The sequence below is a fragment of the Plecotus auritus genome (assembly GCF_963455305.1).
Source record: "Plecotus auritus genome assembly, chromosome: 4".
Lineage (NCBI taxonomy): Eukaryota > Metazoa > Chordata > Mammalia > Chiroptera > Vespertilionidae > Plecotus > Plecotus auritus.
This window is the reverse complement of record NC_137775.1, coordinates 82168868-82185810: the sequence shown is the minus strand read 5'-3', so window position 1 is coordinate 82185810 and position 16943 is coordinate 82168868. Positions and strand designations below refer to the sequence as shown.

Below are 16943 nucleotides of genomic sequence, written 5' to 3'. Positions count from 1 at the left end.
CTTTGTAACTTATTTTTTTGCTATATGTCTTAAATATATTACACTTTCCTAAGCTCATTTCCTCATTCCAAAGCAACTATGTTGTTTAAACCATGACTACTTTAACTTTATAAGTTTCAAACTATTTTAAGTTCTTATATATAACTAGAGGCCCAGTGCATGAAATTCATGCATGGGGCGGGGGGGAGTGTTCCTCAGCCCGGCCTGCTCCCTCTCCAATCCGGGACCACTCGAGGGATGTCCTGTGGGATTGGCCCTAAACCAGCAGTTGGACATCCCTCTCGCAATCTGGGACTGCTGGCTCCTAACCGCTCACCTGCCTGCCTGCCTGATCGCCCCTAACCACCTCTGCCTGCCAGCCTGATGCCCCTAACTGCTCCCCTGCCAGACTGATCACCCCCTAACTGCTCCCCTGCTGGCCTGATCGCCCTAACTGCTCCCCTGCCAGACTGATCACCCCCTAACTGCTCCCCTGCTGGCCTGATCGCCCTAACTGCTCCACTGACAGCCTGATTGCTTCTAACTGCCTCTGCCTCGGCCTCTGCCACCGTGGCTTTGTCTGGAAGGACATCCGGAAGGATGTCTGGAAGGTCATTCGGTCTAATTAGCATATTATGCTTTTATTAGTATAGATACACCAATAGTGGTATTCTATACTATTTTTTTACCCATAATATCAAATAAAGTACTTCCTATGAGATTATAGGACTTATTCAGAGTTAGATATGAACTTCTTAAGAAATGCATCGCACAGAAGAAGATTGAAGAAAACCTGACTAGCTGTTGGCCGTTTCTTGGGATCCCACTGAAGCAGGTCTCTCAGGAGCTGAATTGCTTCGCTGCTAGCATTGGGAATCAGGGTCTTCAAGTTATTGGGTACGCACTGGGGCCAGCGGAAGTTCATAGCACTTGAAAGTTGGTAGCCTTCCGGCCAGTCGGTCTGAAAGAAGGAAAGACAGAAAATCTTGCTCAGCCACTTTCTGTGATAGGAGTGCATATCCTGGCATGTGTGCCTACAACAGAAAGGCAATCATGTCATGACCACATCCATATCCATTCTGGTGGCACCATGATGATGGACACACAGGGGGATGCTAATGGGGAGACCAGAAAATACGTGAAGTCTGAGAAAGCGTAGAAAAAGACACTGGATTTGCCACAAACCTGTTTCATAACTTTAACACAAGACAGCGCCTCCCTTGAGATTTGGGGGTTGAACCAAATTAGTATTTTCCCAATTGTGTTCCATGAGACAGAGGATTTAGAAACTGCTAGTGAGATTTTTTTTTTGGGGGGGGAGATAAAACAAAACACCTGTCCCCAATTAAATAAATTTGTCAAAACCTATATATCCCCATCTTGATGAAGTCCAGTGGTAAAGAAAGCAATCTCACGCAATCTCAAGTTCCTCACTTTTTCACCCATCATATCCATGACTAAACGCTGAAGCGAATGATGGGAAAGGACAAACAAATGATCTTTAGGGTCCCTTCTAACTCCAACACTCCACTATTTTACAAGACACATTCTGGTGTAATTGCTTTTTTTAAAAGCAAAGTGACATTATGTATTGCTCATATCATTCATTCACTTAGATAGTTACTGAGGGCCTGCCATAGGCGTAGCGTTGGGTATCCAAAAATAATCTGATATAAATGCTGCCCTTATGGAAATTACTGTCCAAAGGAGAAAATAAGATATTTATTTAAAAGCAGTAATACAGAATAAAAAGTAACTAGGGCCATGAGAGGTACAGATACAGTTATCCCAAGGAGGAGAGACTCCGGCAGGAGACTCTGGAAATCTTGAAGAGGTGCCATCAGTGATTCATTCAAATGATTTAGTAATTTCTTTTGAGAGACTGATTTGTACCAGCAATGATGCTAGCTAGGACCCGGAAAAAGAAACACAAATAAACACAAGATAAATCCTTGCCCTGAATGAGGATAACATCCAGGAAATAGATATGGACACAGATGATTATATTAATAACACAGATCACAGTGGAAGGCAGAGAGGAGAGGAGAAACAGTGGGGAGAAAGATTGCAGGGCCTTGGAAAAACAGCAGATGGGGTCACGGGAGAGACCTCAGTGAGGCAGAGTGTGCATATGCAGAGCATGATAGTGCGGAGATTCCGGGGTGCATGGTGTGGGGGTACAGGTATGAGATGGGGGACAGAGAATGACAGTTAAGGTGGCTGGTGATAGGAGCCAGCAAATATTTTTAGGAGGGGATGCCAGTACCAGAGCTGTTCTTCAAGGAGGTGAACTGGTTGCAGACTGAAAGATTAACTGGAGGGAAAAAGACTTGAAGGCAAAAAGATTGATACCCCCATTCAGGGAGGGCGAGTACGGCCCAGTCTGTAACGGGGCCAGTGGACTCCAAGGATGAGAGCCACCTGAGAGACTGTGCAGTGACAGTCAACAGGATGTAAGGACCTACTACTTAGGTGAGGGGAAAGGGAGTAAGGGAAAGAAGAGAGTAAAATGGACACTCATCCTCAAGGCTGGGGCTCTGGGACTATGATGGGACCACAGACAAAAATGGAGAATGAAAGCAAGAAGCCAGTGGGGGTAAATGACAAACAGTCTGGTGCACCTTAAACCTACACAACGCTGTGTCCATTATATCTCAGTAAAACAGGAAGAAAAAATTGTAATATGTTTGTGTTCTTTGGAAGAAGTTTAAAAAAGCAAACTGTCAGATGTGTTGAGTCTGGGGTGATGGTGAGGGTGTCAGGAGCACCTCTCACAGATAGATGTAACTATTTGAATGGAGTTACAAAGAGGGTAGGTGAGAGCTACAGATTGCCTTTAGGAGACTTCTGAATAGCTCCTAAGTGCTGTGGCCATGAGAACAGAGAAAGGCTACAAGGGAGGTGAGGTGCCATGGACAGGAGGGTAGAGGGAGTAGGACAAATGTCTTCTACTTAAGAGCAGAAGGAAGGCACTAGCTGGTTTGGCTCAGTGTATAGAGCGTCGGCCTGCGAACTGAAGGGTCTGATTCTGGTCAAGGGTATATGCTGGGGTTGTGGGCTCCAGCCCCAGTAGGGGGCATGCAGGAGGCAGCTGATCAATGATTCTCTCTCCTCATTGATGTTTCTCTCTCTCTCTCTCTTTCGCTCTCTCCCTCTCTCTCGCTCTCTCCCTCTCCCTTCCTCTCAGAAATCAATAAAAATGGAATCTCGGTGGGAAGGCAGGGGCGGGTGGGTGGGTGAGAAGTTATCAACCAAGGACCTTATACTAGTATGCATTTATGCATGGCCCATGGACACAGACAATGGGGTGGTGAGCGGGGGTAGTCTGGAGGGGGTCAATGAGGGGAAAAAGGAGACATATCTAATACGTTCAACAATAAAGAATTATTTTTTTAAATAATTAAAAAATTAAAATTAATAAAAAGAGAGAGAGAGCAGAAGGAAGGAGCGAGGGCCAGGTCTGAGAGGTGGGCGTGTCTGAGGGCATGGGCGTGTCTGAAAGGTGGGTATGGAAGACTGCTGAGGCCAAAAGAAAGATTCCAGAAGGAGCAGGTGGTCATGGCGCAGTGGAGGCCAGGGAGCCCGGGGAGCCAGCTTACCTTTTTCGGGGTCCCCAGTACTTGGCAAATTTTGAAGATTGTGTCGATCTCACTGGCCCCAGGGAAGAGTGGCCTGAGGGTGTACACCTCTGCCATGATGCAGCCCACGGCCCAGATGTCAATGGGGGAGCTGTAGTTGGTGGACCTCAGGAGCACTTCGGGGGCCCTGTACCTGGAGGGACAAAGGGGCACTGCCTGTTACTGCCTCCACTGGTCAGAGCAAGTTAAATATATCATCAGCTCTCAGTGAGAGAGCTTACACATTTCCATTATCTGTGTAGCTCAGTGTGGTACATGTAGGCACGGAGATTGGCAGCTTCTATGGCTGCTGTCAGAGAGCAATGCTTCTCTATCTTAGTGTCGTTTCTATTGCGCATGTCTCTACAGGACTCCTCTCTGCAGCCTCTTTGGGAAATGCAGAGTGAGAATAAAAGCAAGGAAGAGAGAAGAGAAGGGAGGGGAGGGGAGGGGAGGGGAAGGAAGGGGAGGGGAGGGAGGGGAGGGAAGGTGAGGGGAGGGAGGGGAGGGGAGGGGAGGAGAGAGAGAGAGAGAATGTAAAACATTGTCTGTAGGCTACTTCTTGCTCATGGCCAACTACTTAAAGCAAATTCTTAGGGTCTGGAAGTTTTAATAATAGCGGTTATTCAGATAGGTCTTTGGAGAATCTTTTACACAACTCTTTTGTAAATGGTCTTTAAGAAGGTCTATAAAATATGATTCATATTATGGAAAAGCATAATGGACCTCCTTTAAAAACTATTTACAACACAAGCTTTTAACCCTTGCACAATGCCAACATATTTACACATATGTTTTAAACTGCACTGTTTCTCCTAGTGAAAAGTTGATGTTTGTGACATGAATAGCACCCTCAGTATAATGACATATTTTTAAAGAAATGTAATCAAATACTTTTGAAGAAAATGGCATTCACCATCTGGTAGATACGTAATCTGTGTATGGAGGTCTGGATCGGATTTCCCGGGCCAATCCAAAGTCTGCAATTTTCACAAGATCTGGTCCCATGCAGAGCAGGTTCTCAGGCTTTAAGTCCCGATGGAAGAAGCCTGAGAGAAAGCGGAGAAGGAATCCAAATGCAAGCTGGCCTCTGCGTTACTCTTCCCAGCTGTATCGCTCTTTCCATAACTGCCATAGTTTGAATTATAATTCAGGTATGACACTGAAGGCTTTATACATCCATCCCACTGATAGAGTCCTTCGGACCTCTCAAAGGACTTCATTCATTTCCCTTTGATGAATTCAAGATGTAAAATTATTCCAAAGTTGATCATCAGTCATACTTTCTTTTCCAAGAGAGAAAACTTATTCTAAAACATCAAAAATTTTATGTATGCAATTTATACTTCTATAAATCTGACCAAAAAAATCTTCAAAGACTTCTTCCCTAGTTTCTGTATCCAATTCTCATTTCATTCCTTGTTTTCTTATTTTTTAAAAAGACTTAATAGCTGCATAATATCATCATTTGGATAAATTATCTCTGGCATACCAATTCTTCTATTTGAGCATTTAAGCTGGGTTTTTTTCATTTTTCACTAGCCTATCTAATAAAAGAGTAATATGCAAATTGACTGTCACTCCAACACACAAGATGGCTGCCCCCATGTGGTCAAAGATGGCTGCCCCCATGTGGACACAAGATGGCCAGCAAGGGAGGGCAGTTGGAAGGGACCAGGCCTGCAAGGGAAGGCAGTTGGGGGCAATCAAGCCTGCAGGAGAGGGCAGTCAGGGGCAATCGGCTGGCAGGGGAGCAGTTAGGCATCAATCAGGCTGGCAGGGGAGTGGTTAGGGGGTGATCAGGCTGGCAGGCAGAAGCGGTTAGGGACAATCAGGAAGGCAAGCAGGCAAGAAGTTGGGAGCCAGCAGTCCTGGATTGTGAGAGGGATGTCCCAGATTGGAGAGGGTGCAGGCTGGGCTGAGGGACACGCCCCCCCCCCCCCGCCCCGTGCACAAATTTCGTGCACCGGGCCTCTAGTTATAAATAAATTTGAATATAAAAAATTAAAAATAAATAAGTAAAATATCAAAACTTAATTATGGGGTGAGATAACTTTGCCAAAAGAAATTGTCATTCAAGGAAAAAATGTCATTTCAAAAGACGAGTCTTATGGGTACTAAGAGTTTATACCACAGCAGAAACACAATTACAATTTTTGTTCAAGAAACAAGGGATTTATGAATAGGACTTACACATAGCTGAGATTCTGCTGTCACAGATGTTTAAATATTAAATACTACTTTGCCTAATGAAGAAGTAGAAGTGCAGTTCATATCTTGAAAGGCAAAGCTAACTGATCGAATGGGAAGTCGGCCTCAGCTTTATCAAAGCTTTGGGGTTACATGCAGCAGACACTCAACATGCCAACCTTCCAGGCACACTCAGACACCCACTGATCAGCAGTATATGCCTCTGAAAACCCAGAACCCCCCACTTACAGAGAGCATTGCTGACATAGACATCTTAATCTCAATGGAACACCCAAACTGGAAATACAACTCCGTTAATGCTGCTCACAGTGTTATTTGTTATGTGCTATCATTATCAAGGTTGTGAAAGTTAGGATCCAACTAGCGCATTATGGGAGAAATTAATAGCCATCACTGAAGATCTACACTATTCCTCAACCACCTCTCTGCTGGTAATGCACATCTCTAATGTCCTCCTCTACCCTTTGCTAGACCTATGTCTCTCATGATTGCAGCTGAATATCTCTGTCATCCCCACATCAGCCTGTCCCAAACTCTCTCTCCTTCTTGAACCTTTGATAAGATACCCAGATACCTTGTAGTTAGGTTGGATGCTAACGGTCACATTTCTCATCAAAATCCCTCATATGTGTCCCCTGTGCCCTTACTCATTGGCCCCTCCCAAATCCTACCTTTTGCAGCCTATCCCTGCACTACCCCTTTGTAGCAGGCCGTCCTCACTCCAGCTTGCTGGATTCCCACTCTTCCTGACAATTCAAACACTGTTCTGTCACTGTCCATCCACAAACACACACAACAAAACATTCCATGGCACCTTTTAAAATTATTTAACAAGCCTGAAACTCCTTTCAGTCTGTCGAAAGAGACAAAATTATTTTCCAATATTTACCACCAATATGTTTCAAGTGTGTTCCAAACAGGTAAAATTCCTCCTTTTTTTTAGGTTCATTGTATTTATTTCCTTTAACAATGTTGTACCCTTTTACTTTTTGACTATACCAATTCCAATCTTTGTCATGCTTTAAGATCTGCTTTAACTTTCCCTTCCTCCATGAAGCCATTCTAATATATTAGCATTCACTCATTCATTCATTCATTCATTCATTCTACCAATAGCTATTCAAGGAGGGCCCACTCCATGCCAGGCACTGGGTTAGGCTCCATGGATTCAGAAGCAAAATCCAAATGGACATGGTTTTTGCTTTGGTAGACATAATAGGCCCTCCCCAGTAAACTTGAGCAGAGTGCTATTGTTTTCAGGCATGTTAACCATCTCTCAGTAATTAGATGTAGCACGTTAAGGGTAGAGGACACAGTTTTATTTCTTCTGGATGTCTAATGCAGTGGCAGGAGCATGGTGTTTTCATAATATATTCTTACTGATTGACCCAGGACTTGAATAGATTTGTAGGGAACGTGAAGACAAATGATGACAAGTATACCTGGGTCAAGTAGGGAGGGGCAACAGAGAGCAGACCAGGGCTGTTGGGAAGGTGGGAGGAAGGAAACCTCACAAGATAGATAGCATCTGAGAACTGAGAGAGAAGAGCAATGACCCTGACGCAGTGCGGGAGACACTAAGGGCTCAGAGTGGGAAGTTCTCATCACAGAGAGCGTTCCAGCAGGACAGAATCTACTAGTCAAGGTCGTTTTCTAAAACCCCTCTCTGTTCTAAAGGAAGAGCTGGGTGGCTGTAACGTAGTTACATGTGAAAACCGCACTAGATGTCCTGTATCACAGAAGCAACAGTGTTTTCATAAAAGGATACTCCTCTCGGTTCATCATTCTGGAGACACCAGAGCTCAGTACGAGGTCAAGTTCCAGGTGGTTAGTGTTATGACATAATGATGGGTCTGTAAGGTGAATGGCTGGCTAAGATGGACCAAGTGAATTTAATTACAGAGCCAGGAACCCAGTCCGCGTAGAAGGGCTGAAGGTACAGAAGTGATCGCATACATTCAAGGGGGCCACAGGGGAGAAGAGGAAGTGCTTCCTTCCACTAATGAGCTGCTTTTATTTTACATAATCCAAGGCATTGAGAAGATCAAAGCAGTTAGACCTGGATTAGACCAGAGACTGGCATAGCAAATTTTCTATTTGTACAGCATATGTATATGTAGTACATGTATGTTTAGAGCTTTGAGTGTTTATATGCATATGTGGGTATAGAAAGGTAGTATAGATAGATAGATAGATAGATAGATAGATAGATAGATAGATATAGATAGATAGATAGATATGTAGATATAGATACATATATTTATATCTATATATCTATATCTATATATATTCCATTGTTTCATTCTTTATCCTAACATTATACCAATATATACCTAATGGCCTTCCTTAAGTTTCCTAACCAAATTAAGAGTAAATTAAACCTAAATTATAGGAAGAACCAAACTTGAGGCTGATTCAAATTCAAACAGTAATTCAGTGTTAGTAAAAAATGGCCTTTAAAATGAAAGAAAGGATTTCGGATGTGGGCAAATTTGGATGGCCTCTGCTCAGCCTAATTAAATAAAGATGATCAGCGCCCACCAGAGTGGGCGAGGTCTGTTCTGAGACTGAGTCACTGTGTTTGGACCCTCTATTCTTCAGAGCACCATCCAGCTCCCAGAAGGCCTGACGGCATGCTCCCATCTTGGAACTGACTTAAGAATGTGAAAATGCACAAGCAGTTATTAGAGAGTGACCTTTTGTCAGTGCATCTAGGAAGACTCCCATGGCCCCTGGAGATATATGAACCATGAGACCATGGTCTCTCTTCCAAAAAACTCAGAGAATTAAAACCACACCAATGAGCTCTGGCCAGCAGCTCAGTGGTTAGCGTAGGCCCATGCACTGAAGGGTCAAGGGTTTAATTCCCGCCCAAGTGGGGGTGCATGTGGGAGGTAACCAATCAATGTGTCTTGCTCACATTGATGTTTCTCTCTCTCCCTCTACCCTTTCCCTTCCACTCTCTCTAAAAGTCAATGCAAAAAATATACTCGGGTGTGGATTAACAACAACAAAAACCAAACACCTCAATGAGAAAAGAAATGGCAGACATTGTTTTCTGACTGCACAGATGGGAAAGGTGAGTCATGGTGGGTGGGTGAATCATTCACAATCCTACCAAGAAAGGTGCCACAGCTGTTATACTACGGAGCTCCACTCTGTCCCTCTCAGCCCACACAGCTAATCTAGGCTTGTGGTTCTAGTCTTTTCAGGTCCAGATTAATGCTGCTTTTCCTCTTAACTCCCCCTTTCTCCTCTTGTTGGGCTAAATTATTATTTCTAAACTTTCGTGGCATTTATGAGTCATTTGTTCTCCAGTCCCCAAGCTCCACTGCCACCATCTATAACACCCACCTCAACACACTTGCATCTTCTCCTGTGCATCCCCCCACATCGACCTGTGCTCAGATACAAGTATTCTCGCACTCCTTGCTTCCATGCTGGTCATGCTCCTGTAAACACGCACTATCTCCTCCCGCCAGTCCAGCTTTATCCTCTCCCTCTTCACTTCTACTTCCACAGAGAACATGTGCACTAATGAAATGAGGAGAGTGAAGATTCTGGTTCCCCATATGTCCCTCTAAGCAACTTTCTTTTCTATGGATCATACTTCAGGCCCCAAATAAATAATCAGAGGGAAAATGGCTAGGGGAAAAAAATTAATTGCAAACAGACCCTTAAAATTGGCTGGTGAAAATTGTATCTGTCAGTTGACATATGTTGTCTGTTATACTGTATTCGAGAATAAGCCTTTATAACTAGGAACATTCATGAATATGTCTGTAGAATCTAGCCCTCTGTTCTTTTCATTACTGAATAATGGCAAGAGCTATTATTAGCTTTATGCCCATGCATTCTATTCCTTGGTAATTAAAAGTAAAAGGCCCTCCTGTCATGTACATTTACTTTTCATCTCTATTTTAATAAAGCATTACCACATGAGAGGGAATACTGCATAGTGGTAAATTGTGCAGACCAATCAGATTGCCCGATTCCAAGTTCCAATTCTGTTTACTGTCTGGCAAATCACTTAACCTCTCTGTGCCTCACTTCCCTCAGATGAGGGAAGAATAACAGCATCTACCTGCGGGGTTTTTTTTGCAGGATTCAATGTGTTAACATTTGCACAGCTTTTAGAGCAGCACTTAGCACGTCGGCACCTTGCAAGAGCTTGTTGGTATTAGTAGAATGAATCCTATCATTTTTCTCTTCCCAGCAACCTGGTAAAGTGAACAGGCAGACACAGCTCCATTTTTGTAGATGCAAAGAATCAAGGCTGTGAGGGTAGTGATGTGCCACCACCTGTGAGGAGTCGGTGCTAGCTCTGCTCTGATTCCTGGCTGGGTCCACGCTCTGCGGATGCGTGCTTTGGGACTTGTAACAAGAGTCCGCTTCTCCCTCTGCACTTCTGATTCACAATGCAAACCCTTAGAGCTGGGTCATTCAGGGGTCATGCAACAGCAAAGTGCTGTTAAGATAACCCTTCCTGTTCAAAACTGTTTGGCTTTCATAATTCAGGATCAGCCCTTCAATCTAATTTCAGGGTGCCCTGCGCCAATCGAATAACAGAGGAATTTCCTCTTTCATCCCGGCAGAAAATGTGTTGTGCTTACTTTTCATTAAGAACCCTGGGGCAAGGAAACCACACAGCCACAAAGAAGGCTTTCTCCCCTCTGCCACATCCTGTTAATGATGATCCTGATACGAACATAGGGAAATAACCAGAGAATACTTAAACACTATGAATTCATGTAGCACACCTTCCTGCAACGGGAGGTGTAGTTTCACAGATATTACCGAGTTGAAACCTACAATGTTTTTATAAAGAAGGCCACGAGGCCAGCAACACACAGAAAGGCCAAGGGCTGACTCAAGGTCATGCACAGGAAGACAGTGGTGAAACACGGAAGCAGAGAGCCACTTCTTGGGGCAAAACACTGTTCTCAAGCCAGCTGTGCATTTCTGATTACTGGCATGGATGAGTGTGACCTGCATATTTGCAAGGGCAGGTTAAGGAAGAAACACAGTGTGCATTAATTTTTTAATTTCCGCAAAGTGCATGTGCTTTGGCACTGCTCAATCAGCCCCAAGCAGGATGGTGTCTTCGTTCCCTGGGGAAAGGGCTCGGTGACATGGACTATGGCCATAGCAACTGACTACCCGCAGGGCGCCTCTCCCCTCTCAGAGGAGTCTGCTCCCCATGGACAGAACGCGCCTTCTCACAGTGAGAACGAGCAACAGGGAGGAGCCTAAGACTCACTGTGAAGTGCTTTAGGTGATTTTTCTTTCCATTACTGGAGAAAAGAAATAATATGGAGTTACATGTGCACTTAATCAAAGTCAAGTTGATACCATATACATAGCATTAAAAAGTTTCCAGAAATTATTTATCAATGAAAATGAGGTAGGACCTGTAAAATTAATATCTACCTACAATTATTATCACTATTTTCTTAACCTCTTACTCTCTTGTTTGCTGGGAAGATACGTTTGTCTAGTGAAGTGTGGCCAATGGACACAGGTATCTGAGCTGATCTCTGCTCTTCCACTTCATTGCAGTGGGGCCTGCGACAGGTCTTGAAAGCTCTCTAGACCTCTTTGGAAGGAACAGATACCAGCTATCCTTTCTACCTGAGTAACTGGCATGGAAATAAAGTGACAGGTGAAAAGTTAGTAAGTTACACCTAGAACTGGGCACTTAACAGCTGGGGCAAGTGTCAAGAAACTCTGCTCATAGCAACGGTGCTGGGGTTATAAAGTAAAGGTGGTTTGACCTCAATAAACCCTGCTTCTCATACACAATCCGATTTCAAATCCCAATTCTGTGTACTGGATGGCAAATTATTTAACCTCTCTGTGCCTCACTTTCCTCATCTGTAAAATGGGGCAATAACAGCATCTACCTCGTAGGGTTAATTCGCAGAATTCAATGTGCTAATATTTGCAAAGCTTTGTGCATTGGGACTTGTAACAAGTCTAAGGCGTGTAAGCGAAACTGATAGTGTGGAGTTCCAAAGAACTGCTTTGATACAATAGTATATGGATGCTAGATTATTAGATATGTATATATGTATATATGTATTGTGTGTGTATGTGTGTGTGTAGGGAGGGGTGTATATGTAGATACATGCACATGTGGGTATGTGTACATGTAGACGTGTATGCACATGTATGAGGGTATATGCATGTATTCATTTGATGGGTTAGATAGAGACCTGGATAAAAGGCTACATGCTCTTTCTGGAAACAAATATCTGAGTCTCATAAAAGCAGCAAAAGAAGAGAAAGCTAAAGAATTTAACTTTCTTTTAGGTCCCCACTCAGTTTCCAGCACTGAGCAAGGAGTCCGAGCAACTGAGATGCCATCACTGGTCCCAATTTGAAGACATTTTGGTTGACCATTCTTTTGAGAATCTCTTTGTTTTCTTTTCTTTGATTTCTTATCATTTCTTTTTCCTGGGCTCTTAAACCTAGTAAGTGACTCTTTCCCCTCTATTTGTCCCTAATGTCTTACTATAAATGTTTCGTGTTTTGCAAATTGATACTATGCCTTGTGAATTCTGGTGAATACAGGCTAAAGTGCTAGCTCTATCAATGTCAGCAGAATCAGACATACCTTTTACTAAAAACTTTTTACTAGAACTGGTTCACAATTTGACTCAGTCTTGCAGTTACTCACTGTTTATTCAGCATGTGCCTGAGGCTGACAAGGATTTGTACAGACAGCCTGTCTGTTGTTTGTGTTTTATTTAGTCTCTAACTGTGAGAGGCTACTCAGGGGTTAAAGAACAGGCTGGTGGATGGTGGCATGAGGTTTTTTTTCTACTCACTACCAATCTGTGTCAAATCTGAACTGACGGTATTATCAAAGGGTTTCCACCCTTTTTCCTTACTAGGAAATTCATTTGTTGGTGCAATATTTGCAATGGCAATGATATCCTTACACTGGGAGTGGACAGATTTCTACCTGTGCAAGATCAGCTGCTTAGCCCATCTGTCTATATATTAAAGAGACCTCAAATGACCTCCTGAAGTATCTCCTGGCTCTACTGGTACACATGTCCTCCCACGGCTCTGTGTTCACGAGGAGGTATCGATCCATCCCAGGTGGGCCGCATGCAGCTAGTAACAAAGACTAGTAATGCCCCAGATACTTGCTGGAAAATAAAACCTCAAACTCATTATCTTTCAAAAGCTCAGCTAAGAAGGACAAAAGTGATAAAGGCTTTCCTAAAGAATATGCACCATCCATTATTCTAAACACTCTCTTTCCTCGGACTAACCACACCATCCCTAGAGGGAATTATCCTGGGCCTCAGTAGAACTGTTTTCTCTGATCAGGTGATATAATTGGCCTGTATTGAGGGATGTGACATGAATCTTCCCCATGTCACTGTGTTTACCATGAAGTCATGTTACATATTATTTCTTCTACAAGGACACATAAGAGAACCTCCCTGGTCTCAGTACCAAGAATAGTCTGCTTCTCTTGGGCAAACGGACTGTTTTTACCTCAGGGAAACCATGTAGTTTGTAATCTGTCATGTTTCACATTTCTCATTGTCAGAAGGCAAGCTCAGAATCAAATCTGTAGCCTGTTCCTTCTACTTAAGTAAAACAGGTCGAGATGCATTTTGTGGATTAACCTCACCCCCTGGCTATAGCTATACTGTAGCTTGCTCGGCCTCTGCCTTTTTCTTTCTTTGCTAATTTTTAATTCATTTAATTTTCCTGTGTTGCATAAACCTTGTTAGACTATTTTTGAACCCCTTTGAACAAACTAAAATATAAATACATTAGGAAAACGAGAAGCCACAGTAAATCAGTGTTAGTTAGTGGGTTAAACATAATATGTGACATTTCCCTGAATTCTAATCTTGGTTTCTCATTAATACACCACTTAAGTCAGGAATGATTTTAGATCTATAACTAACAAGCTTAACGTTAAAGCCCAAAGAAGAATACGCGGACGTGAGAAATAATGAGGGATATTCAGAAATCAAGTAATGGAAGATAACGTATTCCAAAATCCATTGTCAACCTCTCAACTCTTCAACCTTTTCCGGGAGTCAATTGCAAGATACACGGATGCTTCCTGCACCCACCTGATGACAATACTTCACTGCTATTCAGAAGAACAATAATCCAAATCACCTACCGTGTTTGTGAATAAATGCAAGTCCTTGCAGTATCTGAAACATGATGTTCCTTATAGCAGACTCAGGAAACAACTTATTTCTGTATGGAGCAGAGGGAAAAAGTTATAAATCTAGATTTACAAATAAAAATGGGGTTCATCTTGATTATATAGTAAGAACTTGTGAAAACATTTGCTCACGTGCTAATTTGACCAGATCCTTTGAAAATACAGAGCAAAGAAAAACAACCATTTGCCCAAACACACCAAATATATTTAATTATGTTACAAAGAAGCAATGATAAAATATTTTATAGTAAACTCCCCAACAAAATTCCTGCTAATCCTGTATAATAAAGAGGTAATATGCAAATTGACCATCACTCCAACACACAAGATGGCCACCCCATGTGGACACAAGATGGCCAGCAGTGGAAGGCAGTTATGGGCGATCAGGCCTGCAGGGGAGGGCAGTTAGGGGTGACTGGGCTGGCAGGGGAGGGCAGTTAGGAGCAACCAGGCTGGCAAGGGAGGGAAGTTAGGGGTGACCGGGCCAGCAGGGGAGGGCAGTTGGGGGCAACCAGGCCAGCAGTGGAGGGCAGTTGGGGGTGACCAGGCTGGCAGGGGAGGGCAGTTAGGGGCGACCAGGCTGTCAAGGGAGGGCAGTTAGAGGCAATCGGGCCGGCAGGGGAACAGTTAGGTGTTGATCAGGCTGGCAGGGAAGTGGTTAGGGGGTGATCAGGCTGGCAGGCAGAAGCGGTTAGGGGCAATCAGGCAGGTGAGCAGTTGGGAGCCAGCAGTCCTGGATTGTGAGAGGGATGTCCAACTGCCCGTTTAGGCCCACTGATATCGGGCCTAAACGGGCAGTCAGACATCCCTCAAGTGGTCCAAGATTGGAGAGGGTGCAGGCTGGGCTGAGGGACACCTCCCCCCATGCACGAATTTCATACACCGGGCCTCTAGTTATAAATAAGAGTTGAATATAAAAAATTAAAAACAAATAAGTAAAATATCAAAACTTAATTATGGGCTGAGATAACTTTGCAAAAAGAAATTATCATTTCGTGCACCGGGCCTCTAGTGTAACATATAAAAATCTCCTCTCTCCTTAATATAAACTAAAACTTTAAAAAATTTTAATGGGGAAAATTTGAGGCTTTATGACATGTAGTAGAGAGTAACATTTTCCTCCTGGTTGGGCAAACTATGCATCTTCTTTGCTATGATTTTCAATAAAGACAATCCTTGTCCGCTGTAACCACTCAGAGGGATTCTGTGAATGGCTTTCATCTGCCACCAAGAAAATGTGCCCAAGAGCTTCTACATGGCTCACTTTTAAAGTTCCTAATTACCACAGCAGGTAAATTTTTTATTAGTCTTCTCTGCCCCGTGCACAAGCCCCTAAGCACTGAGGTGAGAAAGGAATGGAAATGATCCCAGAAGTTTTTGATGGAGGTCTCAAAGTGAATGAAGCTTTTACACCTTGACTTGCAGTTGCTCTGCCCACATGTCCTTGTGGTAATGGAGAACTGCAGAATGTCTGTTACATGTCTGAGCTTCTTTGGGTGAATAAGCCATTAAAACATGACAGCAGCTTCATTGAAACTAGTTTCTATGATGCCACCGCAAGGCCTCCAAAGTAGAATGGAGGTCTGGCCTCTAACAGGCAGCTTTAAGCAGCACAGCCTAAGGAACATGACTGATAAAAACCACAAAAGCAGAAAGAAAACACGTCCACTTTGCAGTAGTTATTTCTAAGATCATGAAAACCAAATCGTACCTTTCTTTAATGAGCTGGTAGAGATTTTCCTGCATGTACTCAAAGATAAAATAAAGATGATCGTTCTCCCTGATAACTTCTTTTAATTTTACTATATTGGCATGGTTGAGCTTCTTTAAAGACTGAAAGACGAGGAAGAAAAACAAAAAGAGAGGTTCTATTGTTGAAAAAGAAAAGTAACCCCATGTAGACTTAGGAAGAAACACCCAATTCTACAACCACAGAAAGACCACAATTCATATTTTAACAACAATTTCATAAATGATATGTCAATGAAATCCATAGCAACTGTACATGGAAAAACTATCTTGATTAACTGACCGAACGGTAAATGTATGGCCTTAACTGGTATTTCTGGTGCCGCCAGCACCAGGCAGTGGGCCAGGGCTACCTGAGGTGTGTTCCTCCAGATAACAGAACTCATTCCTGGGAGGTGGAGAGAGGAATCTAATGGAAGATGAGGCTTTGACTGTTCTAGCACAGGCAAGCCTCGTTGTATTGCACTTCACTATATTGTGCTTCACAGATGTTGTGTTGTGTTTCGTTTTTTACAAATTGAAGGCAAGACCATCCACCAGCAAACAAGATTACAGCTTGCTTTATTGTGGTGGTCTGGAACTGAACCCTCAATATATCTGGGGTGTGCCTGTATTGGAAAAGGCAGCCGCCTTGCGGCAAGATCAGCAGTTGACAGTGTGCAGACATCATGAACAAGAAATTGTTCAAACAGGGGCCGATAGCCTGATTCTGTCAACTCCCATCTGGTTCATCCGTGTCCAGAGGACACAGAGTGCTCCTTACGCTGTGAGTTCTGAAGGAGAGGGAGAAGGAAGAGAATTCTCTTTGGAAAGACTCTGAAGTGATATGGGAGGAATATCTCTGCTTCCAAGAACAGCAAAGGCAATATAAGTGAGGCATAAGGAACAAGAGGGTGACTTGGAAAATGCTGCCTGACCTCATTATTCAGTCTTGCGTGCATGCAGGTTTCCTCTTCAGGGAACGCACTCGTGAGTACAGCCACGTATAAACCATTTTTTGCTTGCCTCATTCGTTCTGTCAATGGTGAGCAGCAATCCCATTCATGTGTGACAGCCAGAGATACCCAGCTACTGGTGTGCTCACTAGATGATTAGAATTTGATAGACAGGCTCCTTCCAGGAAGCCTCGAGGGGTCACCCTGGCCAGTGGGATGAGCCCTGTCATTCAAAAAGCCACTTCC

General features: G+C 43.4%; 1 protein-coding gene across 1 annotated transcript in view; it reads right to left on the bottom strand.

The window, feature by feature from the left end:
- Nucleotides 1-16943, bottom strand: part of CILK1 (ciliogenesis associated kinase 1) — a 33082-nt gene that overhangs the window by 11261 nt on the left and 4878 nt on the right. Inside the window, exons 3-7 of the mRNA XM_080666432.1 lie at nt 15725-15846; nt 13966-14045; nt 4513-4645; nt 3579-3750; nt 773-940 (exon numbers count right to left, since the gene is read on the bottom strand). Coding sequence (XP_080522558.1) covers nt 773-940; nt 3579-3750; nt 4513-4645; nt 13966-14045; nt 15725-15846 — 675 coding nt within the window. The remainder of the gene's footprint in view (nt 1-772; nt 941-3578; nt 3751-4512; nt 4646-13965; nt 14046-15724; nt 15847-16943) is intronic.